Source organism: Scyliorhinus canicula, chromosome 5 (assembly GCF_902713615.1).
Source record: "Scyliorhinus canicula chromosome 5, sScyCan1.1, whole genome shotgun sequence".
NCBI lineage: Eukaryota > Metazoa > Chordata > Chondrichthyes > Carcharhiniformes > Scyliorhinidae > Scyliorhinus > Scyliorhinus canicula.
Window position 1 is genome coordinate 180,222,140 of NC_052150.1, and position 12,223 is coordinate 180,234,362.

The 12,223-nt window shown below is 43.3% G+C and overlaps 1 protein-coding gene across 5 annotated transcripts in view; it reads left to right on the top strand.

The window, feature by feature from the left end:
• Positions 1-2,675: 2,675 nt before the first annotated feature.
• The window catches only part of acbd5a (acyl-CoA binding domain containing 5a), a 185,278-nt gene continuing 175,730 nt past the window's right edge, over positions 2,676-12,223 (top strand). For 3 of the 5 annotated variants that reach the window (XM_038798182.1, XM_038798184.1, XM_038798186.1), the window contains exon 1: positions 2,676-3,089. In XM_038798182.1, coding sequence (XP_038654110.1) covers positions 3,014-3,089 — 76 coding nt within the window. In that variant the 5' untranslated portion in view covers positions 2,676-3,013. The remainder of the gene's footprint in view (positions 3,090-12,223) is intronic. The other 2 variants (XM_038798183.1, XM_038798185.1) reach the window with 1 other exon arrangement.

Sequence of the window (12,223 nt, forward strand, 5' to 3'; positions counted from 1 at the left end):
GCTTGCCTTGTAGGCTATGATCTCTCCTCTTATCACGGCCTTCAGTGCCTCCCAGAACGTGGAGGGTGAGACCTCCCCATTTTGGTTGTTACCAATGTTTTTTGACAGAAGGCCTTGTCGGCCAGGAGGTCCGTGTCCAGCCTCCATGTTGGGTGCTGGGCCCGGCCTGTCTCCAACCTCATATCCATATAGTGTGGAGCGTGGTCAGAGATAACGATTGCGGAGTACTCCGTTCCCGTGATCCCTGGAAGCACCAATTTCCCCACTGCAAAGAAGTCGATACGGGTGTACACCTTGTGTACTTGTGAGAAGTATGAAAATTCCTTCTCTTCCGGGTGCAGGAACCTCCATGGGTCCACCGCCCCCATCTGCTCCATAAATATGGGCTGGTTTTAGCACACTGGGCTAAATCGTTGGCTTTTAAAGCAGACCAAGGCAGGCCAGCAGCACGGTTCAATTCCCGTATCAGCCTCCCTGAACAGGTGCCTGAATGTGGCGACTAGGGGTTTTTCATAGTAACTTCATTGAAGCCTACTCGTGAGAATAAGCCATTTTCATTTTTCAAATGCTCCTAGTTCCCTAGCTATGCCTGTCTTTTTCCCTGATCTGGGGTTTGATCGGTCGGTCAGTGGGTCCTGTACACAGTTGAAGTCGTCCCCCATGATCAGTCAGTGTGTGTCAAGGTTGGGGATTTCTGCCATGGTCTTCTTTATGAATTCTGTGTCGTCCCAGTTGGGAGCGAACACATTTAGCAGTACGAACGGTGCCCATTCCAGGACACGCTGACCATGACGTACCGTCCCCCGGGTCCATAACTGTCTTGGCTTCCGTAAACCTCGTCCTCTTGTTAATTAATATGAATAAAATTAATGAAAATCGCTGATTTAGCCCAGTGTGCTAAACCACCCCCCAACCAAGGGAGTACTCGATGAATGGTATGACTCTAGGAAGCTCAGAGGGACAGAGGGATCTTTGGGTGCTGGTCCACAGATCCCTGAAGGCAGGACAGATGAATAGGGTAATTAAGGCACACAGAATACTTGGCTTTTGTGGCATAGATTAGAAGAGCAGGGGTGTCATTTCTCATCTCAGTTCTTTTACTTTTCCTCAGTTCTCTCACTCAGTTCTGAGTACTTTTACAGATGCACCAGAGAAACCATCCTATCTGGCTGCTTCACAGCCTGGTATGGCAACTGCTTGGCCCAAGACTGTAAGAAACTACAGAGTCGTGAACACAGCCCAGTCCATCAGACAAAGCTGCCTCCCATCCATTGACTCCATCTGCACCTCCAGCTGCCTGGGGAAAGCGGGCAGCATAACCAAAGATTCCTCCTACCCGACTTACTCACTTTTCCAACTTCTTCCATCGGGCAGGAGATACAAAAATCTGAGAACACGCATGAACAGACTCAAAAACAGCTTCTTCCCCGCTGTTACCTAAATGACCTTCTTATGGACTGACCTCATTAATACTACACCTCTGTATGCTTCACCCGATGCTGGTGTTATGTAGTTACATTGTGTACCTTGTTTTGCCCTGTTATGCATTTTCTTTTATTTCCTTTCCTTTTCATGCACTTAATGATCTGTTAAGCTGCTCGCAGAAAAATACTTTTCACTGTACCTTGGTACATGTGACAATAAACAAAATCCAATCCAATCAAATTCTAAATCTACTGTCTCTCAACCTAATAATGATAATAATTGCTTATTGTCACAAGTAGGCTTCAATTAAGTTACTGTGAAAAGCCCTAGTCGCCACATTCCAGTGCCTGTTTGGGGAGGTCTGTATGGGAATTGAACCCGCGCTGCTGGCCTTGTTCTGCATTACAAGCCAGTTGTTTAGCCCACTATGCTAAACCAGCCCCTATGTTGTGACATCTTGTTTTAGAGGGGTTCTTGAACGGTTATAGAGACCGGGCGGACAGTGGAGTTATGGCCAGGATGAGATCAGCCATGATTGAATGGCGGAGCAGACTCGATGGGCCAAATGACCTAATTCTGCTCCAATATCTTATGAACTTATAACTTATGATATTATCACATTTGTCCCACGATTTAACTTTTTGCCAGTCAGTTTGCATAACAAGTAGGGGCTAAATCCCTTAAGACTGGAGAAAAGCTTTGATTCCAGCTTGTAACACATGGCGGTGGGAGGAATCTCGCTAAAGTCCAGAAGGCACTTAGGGATGGGTATTAAATGCTCGCCATCGGTGATACTCACATCCCTTGAAGAAATAAAAAGTATATATTATTCAATTATGTTTATTTTTAAAATCTTATTATCGCGTAGGAGTTATATCCTTTAGATGTTATGGTTGGAAGAGTTATGCTATTAGAATGATTATGATGGAGCAGATCCTTGCCTCTTGTTTTGTTTTGCACCAAGTTGACCGTAATAAACGTATAATTTTGTTTAATTTAGAAGAGGAAAATTACAACCTTGGTGTAAACATTTAATTCTGAGAGTTTTTTTAAAGACGTGAATCTATTTGTTGTTTCGATAGAGACCCTGCTTCAAAAACAAATCACACAAACTAGTTGCTGCAGAGCTTAATGACCACTTGGCAGCTGGAGTTGAAGTTGCCCGTGCGACGCCTGCCGGGATCTGGAGTCATCCTGCCCGACAGCGCCGGTTTTGAGGCCGCCACCTGGAACTACAACTCCCAGGCTGCAGCGCGCGCCCTCGGTCTGGGACGATGATGTGAGCGGTCCCAGACATTTTCCTGTGGATTACAGTACGCGACCTAAAGGTGCTTCAGAGACAGCATTTGGGACCATGACCACTGCTGCCAATTGGCACTGACAGGCTGACAGCTGTCCCCCCACCACAACGACCACCGGATTAAACCCTCACAGCTTTGCCCAGCCTCTGCTTTCCGCTTCGTTGCGCAAACTGGCATGGGCCTAGTCTGTTTATAATTCGTTTGTTTTGTTTCATTGAAAGTCAAAGTTGGGAGTTGGGGGTGAGGTAAAAAAAACCTTAAGGTTTGGACCCCTTCGTCTGCAAAAGATGGCGGATATTAAATCCATTCACGAGCGAAGATTTGAAGCTGCTGTCAGTGTTATTCAGAGTTTACCGAAAAACGGTGAAAGCATTTTCTTCATATTATTGGGGCGGGGCGGTGTTTGTTTCAACAGCATCTATCTGAGAGGATTGGTCTGTTACGAATTTCTCTCAGGATGTAAAGAACCACTTCCTTCTTTGCTCAGCCGGTTTATTTATGCAGTGAGCCCTGATTAATGCGCTGTAATTCGATGATATAAATTACTCATGTCATGCTGCATGTCAGGTCAAGTCATGTAATATCGTTTGTGGTGTCACGTGAGAAACTGGTGGGAGGAGGCACTTTACAATTTTAAGTGAGTTCTGGTCACTGTTAATTACTATAGACTTGGCGATGTGTTCTGTTTATCCCTCATTTATAATTTGGCTTCTCCTTGAACTTATTTGGATGAGGTATCTTTGGTAGAGTACCCTGTCCTGCAGGAACATAATTTTACATTTGCTCCAAAGCTTGAGGCTTTATTTCTTGAAGGATATAATTCAAAAGCAGAGAAGTTATGTTTAACTTGTGTTGGGCGACATGTGGGGCAGTGGCTAGCACTGCTGTCTACCGCGCTGAGGACCCAGGTTCAATCCCGGCTTTGTGGAGTTTGCACATTCTCCCCGAGTCTGCATGGGCCCCCCCCCCCCCCCCCCCCGACCAAAGATGTGCAAGGTTAAGTGGATTGGCCATGCTAAATTGCCCCTTAATTGGAAAAAACTAACTGGGTAATCCAAATTTTAAAAAACCAACTTGTATAGAACCTTAGAAAATCCGCACAAGAGTACTGTGCCCAGTTGTGATATCCATATTACAAAAAGCACATAGAGGCATCGGAGAGGGTGCAGAAATATTTCCGAGGCTGATACCAAAACTGAAAAAGACTGGAAAAAACTGAATAGTTTTAAACTAAATAGTTTCTTTTTAAAAGACAGAAGTCTAAGGAGTCACCTTTAAAATTAATTAAGGGTTTTGATGCGGTAGACATGGGGGGAAAAATGTTTCCACATGGGGATAGTCCAAAACTAATGATAATATGAGAGTCACTAAATAATACAATTTTAAAGATCAGGAGAAAATACTTCATGCATTGACCCAGGAGTTTTATTCATTTTTTGGATACGAGTGCGACTGGCTGGACCAGCATTCATCATCAATCCCTAATTGCCACCACCTTTTCAAGGGCAATTAGGGATGGGCAACAAATACTGTTCTACTGGTGCCAGCATCCCATGAGTGAATTAAAAAATATCTCGTCAGTCACTGCATAAAGTATTTTCTTCCAATTTAAAAAGAAAAATTGGATTTGTTCGTAACTCCTATGTAAGAGACTAATGAGATTGATGTGAGATTGCTACCAAATGGAATTTTTGAAGTAAACAGCATAGATCCATTTAATGAGAAGTTAAAAAGGAATATAAGATCATGCTAATACAGTTACCTGATCAGAGGAGGTTTGTGCAGAGCATAAACAGTCACACACCCATTGGACCGAATGGCCTGTTTCTGTGCTGTAAATTTTATCTAATTAAATAGTGCAGAGAAATTCAGAGATGACAAAAGATCATTCTTACTCCATCTCTCCATGACCAACCTCGATGCATCATGAATAACCCCAATGTTTTTTCCCTAAATGTACATCTACCAGATAATTTTAAATATTTCAGTCTTTGTATAATGCAACTTGTTTGTTTTAGTTTGCGTCAGTCTTGTCTCAGTGATCCTATTCTTGCTCTGTGTTAGGTTGCTTAAGCCTCCCTCTGGAGATTGATCAGATAATCAAGGCTGATTTCTTCAGTATCATGAGGGAAAGTTGAATTGCCGGGGGCGATGCCTCTTGGATGAGTCGTTAAACCAAGGTCCTGTCTCCTCTCACAGATGTACATAAAAGATTCAATTACATTATTCAAAGAATGCAGAGTTTTCTTGGTGGCACAGAAAATGTTTATTTCTCAATCAACCTCCAAAACTTATTATTTGGTGACATATTCTATTTATTTGTCAGAACTTATTTTGCACTGATCATCTGCTGTACTTCTTTGCATTGCAACAGTGAGTGTTGCAGAAAAGTGTAAGTGAAGCATTAATCATGAAAAGTGCTATAATCCATGTAAATTTGTCAGTTTCTGTTCAATATGTAATCCAGAAATGTTCAAATCCAGAAATAATTAATATTTCAAAAACTTAATTAAACAGTAGATAAAGATTTTAAATGGTAATTAATTCCATTTGTTAATTGAGACTGGAGCTGTGGGAGTCGTTGTTATCACACAGGACATAAACCCATACTTTAAAACCAAACTAATTGGTGTTGAAATATGATTTTAAATGTTGAGTAATCCAGTAGTTACAATGGTTTACCTTTTCACTCAGTTCATAACAATGAGTTGACAAATAATAGGTACCACAGGGACAAATGCAAAATATTGAGATTGGAACAGGATCAGTAATGGTAATTCTCAATGCATGAGAGAGATTTGAAAGTCCTGGTGGATATATCACTGAAGGCATCAGCAGAGTGGCACTATTAAAAAGAACAATTGGGACCTTGGGCTGTATAGCCAGACAAATTGGACACCAATCTTAAGCAAAAAGTTATGTTTGGGCAAAGCATTGGCCCAACCTCCTCTGGAGGAGCATGATTGAGGTACAGTATATATTGTCATTTAGATGGGCATGGTTTAGTCATTTAGATGGGCATGGTTTAATCAAGTGTCATGTGAGAGTGCCTTTAATAAATGGGTGTGTATATAAATATCTGTAGTGAGAGTACCTTCAAGAAATAGGTGTTTACCACTGCAGTGATGTCAGAGTGGGTGGAGCTGGGCTGTCTGTTAGCTTTTTACTTTTGTTTTTGTGCAGGCTGCAGGGTGTGTTTTAGTTTTGTTTTCTGTGTTGGAGCTGAAGCCAGACCAAGCAGGTGTACTGCTGTTCTCTCCACCATCAAAAGACTATCTCTTGACCATTTGGTGAATTCAGAATTAGAAATGTTTTCAGTAGTGACTTTAACCTGATGTGCTTCTAATAAAACTTTTGTTTTGAAGTCGTATGGATGTTAAAAAGGAAAGCTTCAAGGTTTACTTAGTGTTGTAGTCTTTGGGGGTTGTATTTGAATTAATGGTTGCTAAGATGTTCACTCTATGTTTTAAAAAGGTCAACTTGAGTTCATAGAAAAAAAATTGTTTTGCTTTAAAAAATACTTTTCCATTTCTGCTGTACCACACCTATAGAGTGGGCCGTGTGCTCCCCATTCCACAATCTATTAAAAGTTGTGGGTCAGGTGAACTCCATGATACACTTTGGGGTTCTCTAAACCCTGGCCCATAACACAAGGACAGTTAGCATGGATTTGCTTGGGTATTGTCGTGTCTAACTTGATTGCATTTGTTTGAGGAAATATGGAGAATAGATATGAGGCTAGCAGGTTTGATGTTGCCCACATGGATTTTAGCAAGGCGTTTGACAAGATTCCACATGGCAGACGGGTTAGAAAACTAAAGGCTAGTTGACATTGATGGAAAGGAAAGGACAGTGGTCAACAGTGTCGTGACTAGAAAGCTGCTTCAGTGGAAATCTAAAGGACTTTGTATTCGGTCCCTTGCTTTTCCCAGTTGTTATGGGATCATGCCCGCATCCCATGAATGAGTGCGTGTTCAGTTTAAATAATTTCTGGTATAACTTGAGTAGGGGCACTTAGTGGATTGTTCCTTACCAACAAATACTTTATTTTTGATTTCCTTTTGTTAGAATATTTCGGAACTCGAATAAGGCAAAATATTTGATCATTTCTCCTGTTATTTAGTTGAAAATGCCATTGTCTTTTATGATATAGTTTTTTATGTGAAATCCTTTTAGTAGGAAGCACTGAACATTTGCCATTTAAAGTTAATTGTAATATCTGCCTTAGCATCCGTGACCATAGCTTTACGCTTTGCTGTCTGTCCTGAAATATTTTTAAGACACACACCAAACTTCGGCATTCCATTTCCTTTTCCTTCATAGAATCCTGTTGTGCATGTTTTTAATTGAATCTGCCTTGTGTAGTGAATTGATGTTCTATCTTTTTGCCGCAAGAATGCGGTTCTGAATCAGTTCCAGAATAATTACAGGTCCAAAGTACAGAATAGCCTCCCTAGTTAACCAAAATTCATATCCACAGATTTAGAGGCCATACAGTGGCTGAAATTCAAACAATATTAGTCGAAGTTTCTTAAAGCAGTGTTCTTCAAACTCGGGGGCGCGACCTGCAGGTGGGTCGCGGGTGGGTGTCGGGATGGTCGCGGAGCCATCCTTCATGTCGCTCCCGATCGTGCGAATGAGCCGCAGAAGCCGGCTTTTAATAATGCCGACTGCAAGTGGCCTTCAAAATGGCTGCAAACATATTTATAAAAATCGTCCGCATTGCGCATGTGTGCCCGATCATTGGTGTGCATGCGCAAAACTGTATAGTTTTGCGCATGCGCACCAATGATCGGGCGCACATGCGCAATACGGCCGTTTTTAAAAAAAAAAATGTTCGTGGCGGTTTTAAAGGCCTCTTGCAGCCGGCAGCCATTTTGAAGGCCGCTTGCAGCCCGCGTTATTAGAAGTACCCAATTAATTTTTTTTCCATTAAGGGGCAATTTAGCATGGCCAATCCACCTATCCTGCACATCTTTGGGTTGTGGGGGCGAAACCCACGCAAACACTGGGAGAATGTGCAAACTCCGCACAACAGTGACCCAGAGCCGGGATTGAACCTGGGACCTCGGCGCCGTGATGCAGTAGTGCTATCCACTGTGCCACCGTGCTGCCCATGGCGTTATTAAAAGCCGGCTGCTGCAGAGACACAGATTTTAAAAATCTGATCTTCCTGCCTAATGGGAGGCAGAAGGCAGGTTACGCACCCCCCCCCCCCCCCCCCCCCCCCCCCCCCCCCGGGCAGGTTACCCCCCCCCCCCCCCCCCCCGAACATCGGAGTCTTTGGGCACGATTGTGATTCCTCCATTTTGTTAGCAGCAAACAAGCAACAGGACAGTAACATTTAAAATGGATCGTTTTGTTATGATGAAGAGAGGACTGGAGGCACAAACAGGCCAGGATCTCACAACCAAAACTGCTGAAGAGAGTAGCTCAGGAGAATCCACAGCAGCACTAGTGATAATTTACCGAAATTCACTAGACTCTGGGGTGGTCCCGGTGGATTGGAAATTAGCAAACGTGACGCCACTGTTTAAAAAAGGAGGTAGGCAGAAAGCAGGAAATTATAGGCCAGTGAGTTTAACTTCGGTAATAGGGAAGATGCTGGAATCTATCATCAAGGAAGAAATTGCGAGGCATCTGGATAGAAATTGTCCCATTGGGCAGACGCAGCATGGGTTCGTTAAAGGCAGGTAATGCCTAACTAATTTAGTGGAATTTTTTGAGGACATTACCAGTGCAGTAGATAACGGGGAGCCGATGGATGTGGTATATCTGGATTTCCAGAAAGCCTTTGACAAGGTGCCACACAAAAGGTTGCTGCATAAGATAAAGATGCATGGCATTAAGGGAAAAGTAGTAGCATGGATAGAGGATTGGTTAATTAATAGAAAGCAAAGAGTTGGGATAAATGGGTGTTTCTCTGGTTGGCAATCAGTAGCTAGTGGTGTCCCTCAGGGATCCGTGTTGGGCCCACAATTGTTCACAATTTACATTGATGATTTGGAGTTGGGGACCAAGGGCAATGTGTCCAAGTTTGCAGATGACACTAAGATGAGTGGTAAAGCGAAAAGTGCAGAGGATACTGGAAGTCTGCAGAGGGATTTGGATAGGTTAAGTGAATGGGCTAGGGTCTGGCAGATGGAATACAATGTTGACAAATGTGAGGTTATCCATTTTGGTAGGAATAACAGCAAACGGGATTATTATTTAAACGATAAAATATTAAAGCATGCCGCTGTTCAGAGAGACTTGGGTGTGCTAGTGCATGAGTCACAGAAGGTTGGTTTACAAGTGCAACAGGTGATTAAGAAGGCAAATGGAATTTTGTCCTTCATTGCTAGAGGGATGGAGTTTAAGACTAGGGAGGTTATGTTGCAATTGTATAAGGTGTTAGCGCGGCCACACCTGGAGTATTGTGTTCAGTTTTGGTCTCCTTACTTGAGAAAGGACGTACTGGCGCTGGAGGGTGTGCAGAGGAGATTCACTAGGTTAATCCCAGAGCTGAAGGGGTTGGATTATGAGGAGAGGTTGAGTAGACTGGGACTGTACTCGTTGGAATTTAGAAGGATGAGAGGGGATCTTATAGAAACATTTAAAATTATGAAGGGAATAGATAGGATAGATGCGGGCAGGTTGTTTCCACTGGCGGGTGACAGCAGAACTAGGGGGCATAGCCTCAAAATAAGGGGAAGTAGATTTAGAACTGAGTTTAGGAGGAACTTCTTCACCCAAAGGGTTGTGAATCTATGGAATTCCTTGCCCAGTGAAGCAGTTGAGGCTCCTTCATTACATGTTTTTAAGGTAAAGATAGATAGTTTTTTGAAGAATAAAGGGATTAAGGGTTATGGTGTTCGGGCCGGAAAGTGGAGCTGAGTCCACAAAAGATCAGCCATGATCTAATTGAATGGCGGAGCAGGCTCGAGGGGCCAGATGGCCTACTCCTGCTCCTAGTTCTTATGTTCTTATGTTCTTAGGACAAAGCAGTGTTGGTGTGAGCTGTTCAGGAGGGTTCACACCAGGACAAAGCAGTGCTGGTGTGAGCTCCAGGGCCTCTGGCAAACAGCCCATTAGTAAGAAGCTGAAATCAGGCACAAAGCAGTATAAAGACGATTTTTTAAGATATGGATTTATTAATTGTGCCAATGCAAATCAGGATGCAAGGCCCTTGTGTGTTCTATGCAGGGCCCATGTGCATTATATGCAGGGAAGTACTAGCAAATGCAAGTTTAAAACCCTCAAAACTTTGAAGGTATTTCACATGGCGAGTTCGAGGACAACCTCTTGATTTTTTTTAAAGAATGCAACGAGAACTTAAATCGTCGGCTGAAGTCCTCAGCAGAAATGTTACATTGAACGACAAAGTACAATTAGCCTCTTACATGATAGCTTACCGTGTAGCTAAAGAGAAAATGCCCCACACTATAGCAGAGAGATTAATTCTCCCTGCAGCATTAGATATAGTTCGTACGGTCATAGATGAGAGGTTCGTTGAAAAAGTGACATGCATCCCACTTAGTGATAGCACAGTGGCTCGCCGAATTTCTGATATTGCTGAGAATTTAGAAGCCCAGCTTATTTCTCATTTAAAATCAACGCAGGCATTCTCAATACAACTGGATGAAAGTACAGACATTTCAGGTTGTGCAACCTTGCTAGTATATGTTAGGTATGTTTAGCACAATGAATTTGTTGAAGATTAGCTGTGCTACCTGACTTCAGCAACCCACAAGACTGGCGCAGAAATTTTTGAAGTTTGAATGGTTTTGTGGTTGGAAAGTGTGGGCTCGACTGGGGTAATTGCAGAGGAATCACAAGTGATGGAGCAGCCAACATGACTGGGAAAAACAGCGGAGTTATAGTAAGGATTAAGGAGGCAGCTGGTCAGGACATTGTTTGGAATCATTGTTTTATTCACTGTGAGGCACCAGCATCGAAAGGAATTCCATCCAATCTTGAAGTGGTGTTGAAAGGAATAGTGAAAGTTGTGAATTTCATTAAACGCAGCCCACTCAATACCAGACTTTTTGACACTCTTGTGTTCCGATATGGGGGGTGAGCACACACATTTATTGTTCCACACACAAGTACGTTGGCTGTCAAAGGGTCGAATGCGACTCAGTGTTTACGAACTGAGGTACGAAATTCACGCTTTCCTCCTCGAGAAATTGTCCCCTCTGGATGATTCGTTTGGATGCTAGCAATGTCTTACCTTGCAGACATCTTTTCAATTCTAAATGAACTGAACCTCAAATTGCAAGGGAGGTGGGTGAAAAATCCCGTTGAGTTTGAGACCCCAGAATCAGTTCTTAACTTGCAGCTGACTCCAAAAGAAGAAATTGAGCTTTTGCGTCTCAGCTGTGACAGCATATTAAAAACACGGCACAAGTCAATGAGGCTGTCAGCATTCTGGAGTAGCATCTCTGAGGAGTATCCAGAGCTGAGTAAAACGAGCATTTTGTTGCTCTTGCCCTTCACAACGACCTACATGTACGAGGTTGGATTTTCCGTCCTCACAAAGATGAAGACGCCACAAGGGAACTGGCTGAATCCTTGCGCATAGCCCTCTCTTCCTGTGAACCTGATTGGAGTGAGATCATAAAGACCAAGCAGGCTCACCTCTCGCATTAACGGTAAGAGAAAATGGTGGGTTGCGAGGGTTGGCCGGCGTGGGTTGCGAAGGTCGGCCAGGTTGGGTCCCGAAGGTTGGCCGGTTGGTAAAAATGGGTCCCCAGAAAAAAAGTTTGAAGAACACTGTCTTAGAGTTAGACTTTAGGTGCTTATAATAACCTATAATAATCTTTATTAGTGTCACAAGTAGGCTTACATTAATACTGCAATGAGAAATGGGCAGCACGGTAGTGGTTAGCACTATGGCTTCACAGCGCTAGTGTCCCAGGTTCGATTCCCGGCTTGGGTCACTGTCTGTGTGGAGTCTGCATGTTCTCCCCATGATCTGTGTGGATTTCCTCTGGGTGCTCCGGTTTTCTTCCACGAGTCCCGAAAGACGTGCTATTAGGTAATTTGGACATTCTGAATTTTCCCTCAGTGTACCCGAACTGGTGCTGGAATGTGTTGACGAGGGGCTTTCCCCAGTTACTTCATTGCAGTGTTAATGTAAGCCTTCTTGTGACAATGAAGATTATCATTAAGTTACTGTGAAAATCCCCTAGTTGCTGTACTTTCGTGCCTGCTGGAGTACACTGAGGGAGAATTCAGAATGTCCAATTCACCTAACAAGCACATATTTCGGGACTTGTGGGAGGAAACTGGTGCACCTGGAGGAAACCCACGCAGACACTGGGAGAACATACAGACTCCACAGACAGTGACCCAAGCCGGGATTCGAACCTGGTTCCTTGGTGCTGTGAAGCGACTGTGCTAGCAAAGTGCTACCATGCCGCCTTTAAGAGGAATGTTGTGCTGCGTCCTATCATGCTGTACCTGATCTGACTATGCTGTACCTGATCTGACTCTTTCTGATATTTTTATAATAA